Source organism: Pundamilia nyererei, unplaced genomic scaffold (assembly GCF_000239375.1).
Source record: "Pundamilia nyererei isolate P.nyererei 1_Seehausen unplaced genomic scaffold, PunNye1.0 scaffold00030, whole genome shotgun sequence".
In the NCBI taxonomy this organism is placed as follows: Eukaryota; Metazoa; Chordata; class Actinopteri; order Cichliformes; family Cichlidae; genus Pundamilia; species Pundamilia nyererei.
The window spans coordinates 74,714-89,244 of record NW_005187431.1 but is presented as its reverse complement, the minus strand read 5'-3'; the positions used below and the strand labels follow the sequence as shown (position 1 = coordinate 89,244).

The window sequence follows — 14,531 nt, the reverse complement described above, 5'->3', positions numbered from 1 at the left end:
ACACACACACACGCACGCACACAAACATACTGCATTCTCTTTTACGTTTTAGAGTCAGAGTGAAAGATAGAAATGGCCTTGTTGGGGCGCTTAAAGCAGCAGTTTGGTATGACTACTTCAAATCGACTTCAAATTGCAGTGTGAACTGGTTTCAATTAAGGCCGTGTTCTGGGTTTCTTCTTCTTCATGACAGTTAATAAATGATTTGTCTTCTCTTTTGACGTTTTCTCTTTTTTTCCTCTTAATCCAAATGTAACTAATACAGATTTTAAATACGTATATATTTTTTAATCTTTTTTATAAAAGTAATCTAAAAGCAACTGCTTGCAGTGATTAACCTACAGGGGGACCCACTGGAATGTTTTGCTGACTTAATCCTTTAAGCTTTTTTTTAATGTCCTGTACATTTCCTTTATTATTCTTTTTCATTTTAGTTGAACCCTTTAATGAGTTTAAGAGGGGGAAAAGCCGTATACCTTTATAGATAATTTACCAGGAGTTATTAGAAAGTTTAACAGAGCCTGCCTGATACTTGATTCCTTATTTGGTTTCACCTTTTCCTGATTCAGCAGTCCTGCCCCAAACCTCTCACACTGTGTTATCACAGACAGACAAAGCTGCCAGCTGTTCATACCTGAGAAAATGTCCTGACAACCTTTCGTAACAATTGTGCGAACCTGTCAATAAATAGGGTCGCACAATGGTACGGTAATAAGGAATTTTACTTGCTAAATCCCCAAACTTTTTTGTTGTTGTTCTTGTTTTCAAGAACATGAAAGGAGTGGCTCTGTTAAGAAACATTCCTCCACGATACGAATGCCAAATGTAAATTCTCAGGAAAATTGAGATGAAAAGCAAGCTCGGGTGTTTGGCTTTGCTTCAGGATAAACTCAGTTTCTTAATAGTTACACATTCTCAGAGATGAAACTGGTGGTTTCAGGCTTTTTGTCTTAAAAAAAAAATCCTTTACAGCAAATGCATGCTGCCTTTTGTCTGGTTTTCTTGTGAGTGTTAGCAACATCACCCAAAACTTCCTAGTTAACTTCCCTAAATTATCTAATATTTCATAAAATAGGGAAGTTCAAAAAAATCTGCAACCCTATGATGCCGAATGTAGGCTCATCATAGAAAATAGCAACAGCCAAATATTGTTAAATGCCTAATATTTTAACACAGAATAAGACCCTTATAGGTATTTTTTTTCTTTTGTTACAGAATATCATTTTACTACACAACTACAAATATTTGAGTGCAATTTAGTGTCGCAACTACTAAACTTTAAATTAAAGTAGAATTTTGAATGCAGAACATTTACTTATAATGAAAAATAATCCTTTTTGAGTTTTCTAGTTTTTCTGAAGGAAACTGTGGTTATTCTGATTAACACAGCATGAACGCCTTTATTTAAAAAAAACTATTAAAAATGAGAAATTGGAGAAAATTTTAAAAATGAGTATCATCCACATTGTTTTCTGTAAATTAAGATTAGCAAGCGTGTGTCAGAATCCTGTACACTGCCACTGGTTTTATTTTGAAAAAGGGGGGGAAATTTAATTTTTTCATAATAAAGTCTTAATAATAAATTCAGAAAATTAGAGTGTTTAAAGATGTCTCTATATAAGAGCAGCTAAACTGAGTGTGGCGAAAGTTAGCATAAATGAAATCCTTGGCCAATCTGTTTTCCAATTTCTTATTTTTATGAAAAAGTACGTGTATTCATACATGCATTAAACATCAAATCAGATCAAATTCCGATCGTGCTAGTCCCAAAGCAGGATGTTCTTAATTGGACCATCCTGTCATTGACAGTTCCTGCATGAGAAAAAAACAAAAACAAAACAAGCTTGGGAACTTTATGAATTAGCTATTGAGTAATTTGTAGAAGTCGTGGAGTTACACGGTTACAGTTTCAGAAAGTGTGTTTGTGTGTGTGAACGTTTGAGGTTTGTGTCACTCTCTCATCTCTATACTGCACTCAACATATCTAGTTGGTTTGTTTTCCAGCCAGATCAGAAGTATGTTTGCTAATGTATTCAATCTGGGCGATGGCTCTCAGAGCTGATTTCACACGAACAATGATGATGAAAAAATGTAAACGTCCCCATTTACAGTAATTGGTCTGGGACACTCTGTCTGCACTGTGCGTTTTTTGTGATGCAAATTATTTAAATGTGGGGTTGCGTACAAGGCTGGGCGGAGGGAGATTGACATAGATACTTCCATGTCATTATCCCCCCCAAAGTTTTACCTTTTCACAGGGAATCGGGGAACTCTGCAAACAGCATGGAAGACAAGTTTGCATGAAAATCATAGCACCGGGATAATGACCTTCTTGTGATCATCTATGACTCTCTGAAAACATGGGTTCCAATGAAAGCATGATCATGGGGGGGCTTACTTACAAGCCTGTAATTGGCTATTCATTGGGACAATCTGACATCAAGTGCTGTCACATCTAAACTTTGTCCAGAAGTAGAAGGAAAAAAGCAAAACAATACATTTTTGACTCTTTCATACAAAAAAGTAAAAATTTGATCATTTACATGAAATTGTTGGAATTTGAAACTAATTTAAATATTTAAGCACGAGAGTTAAAAAAGAGGAAATTTACCATAATAATTGTCAAATTTATAGCATTTAAAGCTTGAAACTACTTCTTGTTTTTAAAAATTGTTTTTAGTGGTTTCTTTAAATTTTCTTAATATTCTTGATTTATATGTATTCACTATAAATAAGTTGTGAAGATGAAAATAAACTTAGCTCTACTAATATTTAATTATAAAAGATAAATATATACATTTATCTGTACAAATGTATTTTTATTTATTTTTTTTAAGAAAATATTCAGATGTCAGAAAAAACGGGGACTAACATGAATCTCAAATAAAGCAGTAACTAATGATAAATTCTACAATTTGCTGATTGACTTACAAATCTTTCTGAAGATGCTGGTACAATTTTAAGATCAGAAAAAACTTAATAATAATTCTTTTAATGCATAAAAACGGATTTGTAGATTTTTCTTAACGTCTCCTTTTAGATTAAATAAATCAGAGGTTCATCCTGATGTGAAGATGAAGCTGATACTCTGTAGAAATGTCCAACTTCTAAAATAAATAAACAAACAGGTTCATTAGTTATGCCTTGCAAACGACCACCGGAGCAGAGGGGGGTTCCCCCTGCCACAGATCAAGCCACCGGGCCTTGAACCTGACCCCTCCGGCTCATCTAGGGCGAGCTTGTCACATTGCATTCTTGCTGGTGCATTGTTGCCGCAGGAGCTCCTCAATAGTTTTGAGGGAGATAGTGTGGCCGTCCATCTAACAAACCTCCTCTCTCCCCTCCCCGATCTCTGCGTGCTCCCGGTTTTGACACAGGAGACAAAACCCGCGGAGAGGACTATGAATGGTAAAGCACCGAGGAGGCCGAGGGAGAGCAAAAGGAGGCGGTGTGCCTTTGTAGTCGGGGAGGAATGCGGAAATGTCCCCGCTCCGTGTCAAACCTCTCTGAAGGGGGTCAGGCCACATTCAGCCGGCGTGGGAAAGCCAGGCAGAGACGGAGCTCACACAAGGCGAGCGAGGCTGCAGTTGCATAGGCCTATCCGCGGATATATGGAAGAAGAAAAAAACGAAGAAAGAAAGAAAGAAAGGAGAAAATCCAAAGAAGAGCGTGGTTCTGGAGGGCTATATCACGCGTTTGCCTTTGTCCTATGACCCCCCCCCCCCTTCCCAATCATACACCCCCTCCCCTCCACACACAAACTTGAAGTGAGAGTGTGTGCGCGCAAGTTTGCGTACGGCCCACCACCACCGCCGCCACCTCCTCCTCCGCTCGATTTTGGTGTCTGCCTGGGCTGGTGTAGTCTGAGGGGATGGGGGGTTAGAGCCTGCACCGTCAACTACCTGTGTGGCCCCGGCATGGAGGAAAGTGGACAGGGATGCATTTGACGGAGCAGTTTTTATCCGACACACGAAAGCGTCCTCAGCGTTATACCGGGCATGCCGACGTTGCGACGTTGTATTGACAACATAAAACAAGGTAAACGCTGAAAGTGGGCATATTTATGCAGATATTTGTGCAAAACAAAGTGTCTTTATGAGCCTGACAATGCTTGCTTTGCAACCCAATGAGGTTTTAAACGGTGACATGATCAATTCCCCGATTTATTAGAATGTAAGCCATTATTTGGCACACTTTGCGTCCACGCACAAAATAAATTGGAAAAAAATTCGGGAAAGCCACCCAGGCTAATGAAAACACACTTGAAACTCGGATGCGGTGTCGTTTCACACATTTCGAACCGTTTCGGGCTCGGAAAGCGACATTTAAGGGGTTTTAAATGGATTGTTGCTGTAGGAAGTTCAGACAATGCAGCCACGTGCTCGCAAGTTTGGGTGTCCTCAAAGAGAAACTTTGACAAACCAGCACAGGGAGGGCTGCTAGTTTGATCTTGTTGCTGGCGTAAAACGAAGAAGCGGGTGAAATATATGGTCATTTTTGCATGTTGTGATAACAAATAATTAAAAAAAAAAACCCGAGACAGCTCGTGCGAAGATTACATGAGCAACACCGCATGCGGGGTGAATTATTGATTGCACGAGACAAATTATTGGATGCAAAGCAAGCATTTAAAGGGGTTAACTGGGATTAATTTTAATTATTTTTCACATTAGTTTTATGTTAGAGGTAGGAGGACATGAGCTGCAGTGCGTAATAGGAGGAGGAGTGGAACTTGGGACGCAGCGGTTCTTTTCTTTTTTTTTTTCATTTTGATAGTCGGAATAAAACATCATGACAGTCCTTTTATTGCCTACCTGGAGCACTCTTTGACCAAATCTGACAAAGATGGTGTCTTCCCCCATCTGTGTCTCCCTGTCATCTAGGCATTGCATGTGCCAACTTTTTTCTCTGAAAATGCCTTTGTAAGAGAGTCTGGCTCGTCATCCTCGCCCGGGATTCCCCGCAATATTTTCAACAAGAGAAGAAGAAGAAGGGGGGGGGGGGAAATTCTGCAAAAATGGACAAAGAAAGTGTTGGTACTCAGTATGAGCCTGTGGCCGAGATTGGAGAAGGCGCCTACGGGAAAGTGTACAAGGCGAGAGATTTGAAGAACGGGGGACGCTTTGTTGCCCTAAAAAGAGTTCGTGTCCAGACGGAGGAAGAAGGCATGCCGCTCTCCACCATCCGCGAGGTGGCGGTGCTGAGGCAGCTTGAAGCCTTTGAGCACCCCAATGTTGTCAGGTAAGTGAGGGGTGAGCGGAGGTGGGGAACCAACCTGCTTTATGTTTAAGAGACAGGATGGAGGGGAGGGGTGGGGGGGGATCGTGGTGGTGGTGAAAGAAATATGCATATTAGACTAAGTATACATTACTTCCTTTTTGATGGTCTCTTGTGGCAACTGTGATGGCTCATATGACCTTTGGTGGCAAAGCCTGCTTGCAGACTTGTCTGAAGCTGGTGGCCCTTTTAGTTTCCTGCAGGCAACACAGGCTCCACAACAACACACTGGAGGCTGTCACTATCAGCAGGTTTTAGGCGCACACCTGTGCATTCTCAACTTCCTGTTTAGTTCAAAAGCCCGCCCCGGTTTATCTTGATTGGTTGGCACCAGTCACATTTGTCACCTCATGCATATTTCATGTGTGCAAATCTTCATCTATAGATAAGATGCAGCAGCATCCTTCGGAAGCGGTGGTTTTCCACTACCCTAGCCTCTATTATCGCTGACTTGCAGAATGAAGCGAGACCTGCATGCTTATGTGTTTAGGGGTGCTTGGTCAAGATCCCTTTGATATTAGGAATGGTGAAGACATGTGAGGTTCCATCGGACATACAATGTAGCCGTTCAACATTCGGACCTCCTTTCACATTTTGGAATATTTATAAAAATACTGATATCTTCAAAAAGACAAAACAAAACTGAAATTACCTGCTTAGAATCAGAATCAGAAAGGGTTTTATTGCCAGATGTTGAGCAGGTTTACAACATTAGGAAATTGCTGCGAAATCCATACTCTTAAGAACACTCAAAATATTTCTCATCCCAGGATTACTTGGTACAAGACATTGCATTCAGTGAAACCTTTAAGTTTCCACGTGACATTACGTTGCCTACTAGGTGAGGATTGTTGTAACATTTCTCAGTCAATTGTTTTGCTTAACCAGCAGTTACCTTTTTTTTTCTTTAACTGTTACAACAGAAGCTAAACAGAAACGCTTAATTTTCCTATTTAAGATGACTCTGTTAGGTATGTGAAACCCTGGCAATCTGAATCCACGTGTTTGAAACTGGCAAGCCTGCGCAGCCATGCCGTTGACTGCTTATGCACTCATGACGAAAGGGGAGTAGTCAACAACACCATAATCACATGTTAACACGTGTGCATGTAACGATTTTCATTGGACGAAGTCTTTAAAATGGTCTGTGCTATGTGGTATGTACTCAGTTTTTTTTTTTTTTAATGGGTATACATGATTTTCCAACCAGCGAGATACATTTGATCTAGAGAGCCTACAGAAATGTGACAAACAAAATAAAAGCATGAAATAAATAAAAAGTTTAAGAGCAAATGTTTTGAATTTTACAGTTAACAATCAAATAAACATCCCGCCATGTTCTGGCATGCGTGGAAATGCTGATTATGATTCTGCATCAAGAAGATAAAAAGATCTAAGCGACTTTGAACAATGTCATTGTAGGGCTACTGATTGCAAATACATCAGAAAGACTCCTCAGTTGGCAAGCCTGCATTTAAATCTAGATGAACAGTAGTTAATATGGTTGGAAATTGTGGTCTACATTGCACATTTAATGAATTATGCATGCAATGTGATATGCCAGGAAAAAACGATGAGCCACTCTTCCTTAGGTGACTAAGCACAAACGGTCTATTACTGATTACTTAAACAGCAGAGTATAAATCCTTCGTTAAATCGATATATCCACAGCCACTGGTTTGTATTTGATAAGTGAGACATGGCTTCTTGGAGTGAAATTTGACCACAAATCAACCTTAAAGATCAACTTTCTCTCGGTGTGATTTCTGTAGCATGGCAGTGATCCCTTCCAGGATGACCCTTGTCTGCAGGGTTCCAGGGATCACCAAGGGTTTGGGCTTTTTGCCCAACTAAACACCTTTTGGAGATTTTTGCCTGGTCTTCATAATCATCATCATCACAACACCAGGTCTTTCAGAAGAATGGTGTCCATCCCCCCAGTACAGTTTCTAAGACTTGTAGGATCAATGTGAACGCACATTAAAGCTGTTCCCATGTTGATTTAGTGAGATCATGTGCTGGCGTTTCCATAACTGTCTCTGTAGTTAAACTCATGTGCCCATCAGTACTGTTCTATCCTATCCAAATGGCCTCCAGTATGACACTTGGCACGATCAATGCCAGTTGGCAATACTGCATATTTAAAAACAAAAGAAGCTATTTTTTTCTAGTTTTCCTTCTGACTGTTTTGCACACAGATGCCATTTTCTTTTGGTTTTTGTAATGACTTTTCACTGAGAGAGCAGGACTCTGATACTGCGTCACATGCTGGCACAAGCCAAGGTCTGACCTTGTGCTTGTTTTAGTCTGAATATCGAGTGCTTTGGGATTGAAGGGGAAGCTCTAAATGGATGTTTTAGAGGCATGGCTTGTGCCCTTGTGACTCTAACAATAATTCCCCAACGTATCAATGAATAATGGAGGATAATGGTTGTAGCTTTCTCTTAATGGGTCCACAGTGGGGGTTTGTCCTTACTGGAAGACGGACATGTAAGCAAGTATTAAAACGATCTTTGGTCAGTTATATTTATGGATGGATACACTTTGCTTCACTAGACGCTTTCCATATTATGCAGCAACATTTGTTTGTTAAAGCACGTAAACCAGCAGCTCTTTAAAGCGTCGGAGAAACTCCTCTACCCTTGAGTTTAGCCAACTAGCATAGCCAAGCAGCACAGGGCCAGGAAAAGTGCATTGTGGGCCTTCTGTGTGACTCCAGGCAACCCCTAGATGTTTGTAATGAGGCCCATTATTCATTCCATATGTTCAGTGTCTGCTAAAAGCCTCCATTGTAGGCCAACAATCGAGCTGTGAGGGGCGTTTAACCCCAGTGCTTCAGAAGGAGGGCGCCTTCTATTCTCTGACATCATGCACAGTACTAATACCTTGAATGAATCGCCTCTCACTCACTCCTCTGACTCCAGCATGACCAAACCCATTGATTACCAGGTTGTTGGCAAGGACAAATGATGCCTCTCTGAGGAGTAAACAAGTTTCCAGGGAGATTTAGTTATTTCTTTTCTGTGCTTTTACAACTGTAGGTAAGTTAAATGAGTGCCTGCATTAAAGTGTAAGATGTTGTCACACTGGATTAATACGGTACCTCATGAATATAACGAGTACAGCAACGATCATGAATGAAGCCAGTGAGCTTTTCTTATTTGATTATTTTTTTATCTCCAGTTTTTTGGCAGCTTAAGTCAAAACTTTTTCCTCCACAGGACTAAATTAGTTTTTGAGGAAAATGTTTACTTTTTAGTTTCCGTCTTCATAACTAATGCAAACTTCCAAACTTTGAGTTTAATTAGGGCTTGTAATAATTTTATACTTGTCCATTAGGACAACTCAAAGTTAAAATAAACTCTGAATATTAGGATAACTCAAAATATCTTTTAAACGAGCAACACTTAAAATGTAACTTTAACCTGTTAATTTAAACATTTATTTTTTTTTTTTTGGGCTAAAAAAACTATATCGTAGACTGGAGAAGAGAAAGAAAATAATGGTTTAGTTTTTGCTCTCTTGCATATATTAACCCCCTTAATGACAATGCAACATGTGCTCGGTGGAGATCCATCAAGGCGCTTTTCGTCTTCTATGTTGTCACGATGAAAGATGCTGCCTTTGCAGGCAGGCTCCACTAGACGTCCCATAGCGTGTCAGGAGTTGTCATAGTGCTGGTTGAGGAATGCTGCTTGTAGTCCCGTGCTCTTTGAAGAGGACACACTGGATAGATTTTTTTTTCCTTTCCAGCTTTTCATCAAAGCCTTCCTTGGCAGGTCTACTGACATAATTTGGATGCTTGGCCTTAGTTGGTCGCCTTGGGAAACCAAGGCGCTCGTGTTTAAGGCTCAATAGTCTTAAAGTTTTAAAAGGCTTGCAAAAAAGCAGTGGCCATAGCTGGAGATGTTGTTATCGTCCCATAGGATAAATCGGGGGTCCAGATTTATGAGTTCATATCCCAGCTTTTATGATGGTTTTATTGGAGGATTTTTTTTCATAGGGGTGTTTTAAACCATCTCAAAAGACAAAAACAGGACGATCCTGTGTCTTAAGGCACAAAAATGACAAGGTATGAACCAACCTGTGGTTTTGAAGTATTGTTACACCCCTACTGATTTCAGCAAGATGATGACAAACCACATTCTACGCATATTACAACAGCGTGGCTCAGTGAAAGAGACCAGGTGCTAAACTGGCTTCCATGCAGCCCAGACCTGTCACCCACTTAAAACATCTGGCACATTATTGAGTGAAATAAATATGACAAAGAACACCTGGAAGTGTTGATCAGGCCAATTTCTGCATCGAGCGAGAATGGGGAAAAAACCTTTTAATTTCAAAAGCAAAACAACTAAGTGTTGTTTAAAGAAAAGGTCATGAAACACAGTGGAAAACATGAGCAGTCCCGTTCTTTAAAACTTGGCGATGGTGGTAGATACAGATTCATTTCTTGGTTTTAATATGAGGAACATTTTTATTCAAAGCTAGGTTGTTAATACATTTTAATTATTATCTTTTTATCTATTTAAGAAAACTGGTTGTGCTTTTGCATTAGCACTTGTCATAGCAGGAAACACACTGACATTTAGCTATCATAATGACCCTGATCAGTTACTGATAATAAGTGTTGGGAAGGTTACTTTTAAAATGTATTCCACTACAGATTACAGAATACATGCCCCAGAATGTATTTTGTAACGTATTCCGTTACGTTACTCAATGAGAGTAACGTATTCTGAATACTTTGGATTACTTAATATATTATCAAGCTTTTTACAACTACATGAATGTACTATTGCTGTGTGATTTATTACCATTACTGAAGGTTACTTGCCATACCAATACCAACTAGATTTTAAATCTTAATATAAAATGAGTAACAGTAGGGTGGACATTAGGTAAAGCTGCACTTTTTGCAGCCATCTTGTATAGAAAACTGTTTCCCGCGTATATAAAACAGGTCTGCGGCTCCAAACCGTAGTAAAGTTAATACGTCGGGTCAGTGTCGGGCTTGTAGCCAAAAACTAGCTTTACTTTGTTGTCTGGGTCAACTTTGCTAGCGAGAGACAGAGAGAGGAGTTAATGTATTCCGTTACTCCCCAACACTGCTGATAATATCTTTAGTTACACCGTTGTCTGGTATCATAAACTTCTTATTTAAAATACTATATTACAATATTAATAATATATTGTTGTGTTCATACTCTAAAACAAATGCAGTACCCTACCTACTTCACTGATGGGGCATAAGAATCTGAAATCTTAAATTACAGTCTGTTATAGAAGGTGATTAATTATAGTCTATATAGTAATAAGAGCCTGTGGGCAATATTTGATGTTGTGTAGATGTACTCTTACCTTGTGTAGCAGCAGTGAGCTTAGCCTAGTGCACCCCCGTTTAATCAGTTGTATTGATCTGGTCCATCTGTTCTCCTATCCTAGGTTGTTTGATGTGTGCACAGTCTCTCGGACTGACCGAGAAACCAAACTCACTCTGGTCTTTGAGCATGTAGATCAGGACCTGACCACCTACCTGGAAAAGGCTCCTGACCCTGGAGTACCGCCTGAGACCATCAAGGTAACCGCTGTCGTTCTAATTTAGGTTTACAGTGGAATGTAAATGCAGTTTGTTTTGTTTTTTTCCATTTTAATGATCACTATAAATGTGTGTGTGCTTGCCTATTACACAATATTCCAAGAAAAAAAATCCCAAGGAGGCTTATTTTAAATATTATTTCTGTTTGAAGTGTATATAGGAAGCGCCTGGTTAATCTCCTGCGGCTGTAGCATTGGTTGAACACAGCCATGTTTCTATGGTTCTGAGTGGGTTTTCTTGGCCAGAGACCCAGAAGGCAGAGCAGTTCCCTCCAACATCAGAGTTACTGGGGCACTCTGAGGGGCAGCACATGTGGCAGATGGGCTCCAAATTAAAGGATCCCTGCCTTCTCTATTTTCACCCTTCTCTCCAACTTTACACAATATTACAGACACAGAGCCAGTTTTAAAAATCTTCCATGTGTGTCTTTGAAAACAGAGCCCTCTAAGTTGTGTGCTAAAAGTTGTTGAATAGGGAAATTTGTTAAATAAATCCACTGAGCATCCAGTTACACTTTGCCAAAAGGTTGGAAGTAGCTCCTTTCCATTTAAAAAGAAAAAAAAAGAAGATCTTTATCGGGTTTCACCCCAAAGTCAGTTGATGTGTCATGAATAATATTGGAAAGGTATATCTCTTTTTTTTTTTTTTTTTTTTTTTAGACAGAGGAGCCTCGAGAGTTTGAAGTGTCAAATTTGAAACGGAGAGGTTCGGGTGCTACGGTAACCGCTGATCATCACCCCGGGCCTGGGTTTGCTTGTGAAAGCTTTGTGTCGAGCCGCGCTGTCAGTGGGATGCAGTGCAAGCGTAGACGAGTCGGGTAGATCACACCTGAGGCTTTCCCATGACTTTTGCCGAAGTTGATACAGACTGTGGTTTCTGTGATGTGTGCGCCGATCACGTCTGCAGCAGATATTATAATACTGCAGCGTTTTTCTGGAAACTCGACGCTTCAGAAATTTTCACAATCATTATGTATAGCTACTTTCAGTTTTTGAGTCCGTTTCAGCAGAAGGTTAATCCTTATTAACTAGTCAGTTGTTTTGAGTCCCATGAAGCTGTATTAACTATTTATATTTTATTTTTTTTTAATAAACTGAAAATAAGGACATAGCCCAAGGGGATTTAATGGAAGTAAAGGGTGGGAAGAAAGGTCCTTTTCTCGGTTAGAATTTAGCTAATTTAATTTAAAAACAACTCCTTAATAATTGTAGTGCCAGTGGATGGAGTAAAAATGTGCAGTTTTATCAAAAGATTGTTGCTTATTTGTCTTGTTAAATGGCCGAACCAATGGTTGCAGATCTCTGACCACTTGTCGCATAGGACTCAACGAATTAATCAACGAAAGGACTGATCATAAACCCCGAATGACTCAGATTCTTTCTGTGGCAGTGTAGAGGCTACTGCACTAAATACGACTGTAGTGAACAAGCGCTCCCCTCTTTTAGTCTCAGACCACGTGTGAAGATGTGTCAACATTGTTCACATTTGAAGCCGTGTTGAAACATCTGGACACTGGTACATACCTCCACTAAGAAGCCTGTGTTGTTGTGCTCAGTATTCAAGAAAAGATGAGGAAGTGGTTTGTACTGGAAAGGAAAGAAGACAGAGAAGTTACATTTCGGCCAGCTTTCTTAACTCTGCAAACCTGGCCTGACAATACTTGAAGTAGGCTTACTTGTGGGATTGCCGGTTTTATAAGATGTCAACCCGTCCAACCATCCACGCTATCCGTGCTTGGACATATCTGACGTTGGAAAAGTTTGAGGAGGCGTTTTGGGGCTCTGAACAATGTGGCCACCCCTTAAGCCCCCTCCCAGGCTCTGCTTTCTCCTAACAGCTGAGGCCTCAAGGAACAAAAGGACAGCGACAATGCTACAGAGGCAGCCAGGCACCATCCCGTGTTATTGCTGGGACAGTGGACACTCCACAGTAACTTGAAGGGGATCCCCTCCCCCCAAAACAACTCCAGATTTTGAATCCCGGTCCAGACGTGTGTCACCGGTGCCCATCTGATTAAATGGCAGTTACCCTTGAGTGTGAACGTGTCCACCTTTAACCGTGAAAAAACATTTACCTTCAACCAGTGGCCCTAAACTCCGAAAGGAGAGGCATAGTTTTTCTCAAAGTCGGTCTTACCGCAGCACGAAGCACCCCACCCTGACCTAGCCTGTCCACTTCAGCCCTCCGCCCAACACCACCCACTCAGGCTCGAGACCCACCACATGGTCATTGATGCAAGGGGCCCTCCTCCAGGAATCAAATGAGCTGGAAGGACATCAAGCAGCCAGGTTGCCCCAACCTCAGCGCTCGTCAGCCGGGCCACCGCTTGGGGCTCGCCCACCCTCCTCCGCCACCATCATCCAAGCTTCCACAACTCTATTCTGTGGGTCCACGAAGAAGGGGGAGAAGAGAGGTTAATGAAGCATGGGGAGGGAATTACACTAACGCTAACCGGCAGATGTCCCATATTGTGCCTGGCTACAATAAACAATATGGCTGCCTCTGCTACATTTGCATTAGAAAAGGAGGCGCACTCAGAAAGCCATGTTTTGACTGCTTTTTGCATGGGCTGACTACTTTTTTTCCCTCCCTCCCTGGACCTCGTTTTCTTTTTCTTCTTTTTTTCAGGGTCAGATCTGTTGCTTTTTTTGTGTGATTTATTTATTTATTTATTTTTTTTATTTCCTCCTGGCCAAGTTGTTTGTGGAGCTTTTTAGTTTGAAGCGTTGCCAGCTGAAGACAGTTGTGTGAGCCACTTTTATCTCTCTGCAGCTGGAATCAGCTTTGAGGGAGGTGGATCGCTTTGTGCCACAAGTGGCCTTTATATTTTTAAGAAGTTATAAACGATATTTTTGTATACATAAACTTGATGTTTGCCTGCTGTCAGTGGTTATATTGACCATGTAGAACGTAGCTGAAATATTTTGCATTACTCAGCTGTGACTCTACCTGATAGTGCAGAGAAGATGACACTCAGGCCGCGGAGGCCAAGACTGTTTATGTGTTTGTCCAAAGGTCACACTTGTGAGATAATTAGTATTTACTAGGAAATGCTGTTGAAAGGAAGCATGGTGAAATGGCTATTTAAAGCACAGAGGAACTGATGGGTGGGGGGGACCGTGCTATTGTGTCAGCCCCCCCCCCACCCACCCTGTATATACACACACAGACACAAAATAACCAACTGCCTGCCTCTGTCCTATGGTCCTGTCTGTCTGCTGCCCTCCTCGGGAGGTCATGGCTCAATGGAGATGTAGAAAGGAAGGTCTGTTTATACATCCTGCCTGTCCTTGGTCAGAGGGCACCCACACACTGATGCACCCTCACACAGACCGAGGTGCACACACACACACAGATTTGGAAATGGATGCGCTCATACTTGCACCAAGCCAGGGGGAACATTGTTAGTTTGTGTATACAAACACACACACTCACATCACTCCCCATCTGCACAGTATTGTGAGCAGGGTGCCCTGTCTCCTCCTCTGTGGCCCGCACAGCAGCCAGCCCCACACTGCTCGCTAATGTTTTCTGCTTCAGTGTGCAGACCCCTTTGACTCACTCACCAGCTGGTCGGCCACTGAATAGAGCTGCGGGCTCAGGTCCATGTCACTTGTGAGGTCTTGGCGGAGTGCTTTTTGGGTTGTTTTTTTTT

General features: G+C 41.2%; 1 protein-coding gene across 3 annotated transcripts in view; it reads left to right on the top strand.

Annotated features, from left to right (window-relative positions):
* Window positions 1-3,735: 3,735 nt before the first annotated feature.
* cdk6 (cyclin dependent kinase 6) overlaps window positions 3,736-14,531 on the top strand; it is a 37,785-nt gene continuing 26,989 nt past the window's right edge. The window contains exons 1-3 of one of the 3 annotated variants that reach the window (XM_005728720.1): window positions 3,736-4,038; window positions 4,884-5,241; window positions 10,723-10,858. In XM_005728720.1, the coding sequence (XP_005728777.1) occupies window positions 5,018-5,241; window positions 10,723-10,858 (360 nt within the window). In that variant the 5' untranslated portion in view covers window positions 3,736-4,038; window positions 4,884-5,017. The other 2 variants (XM_005728721.1, XM_013909764.1) reach the window with 2 other exon arrangements.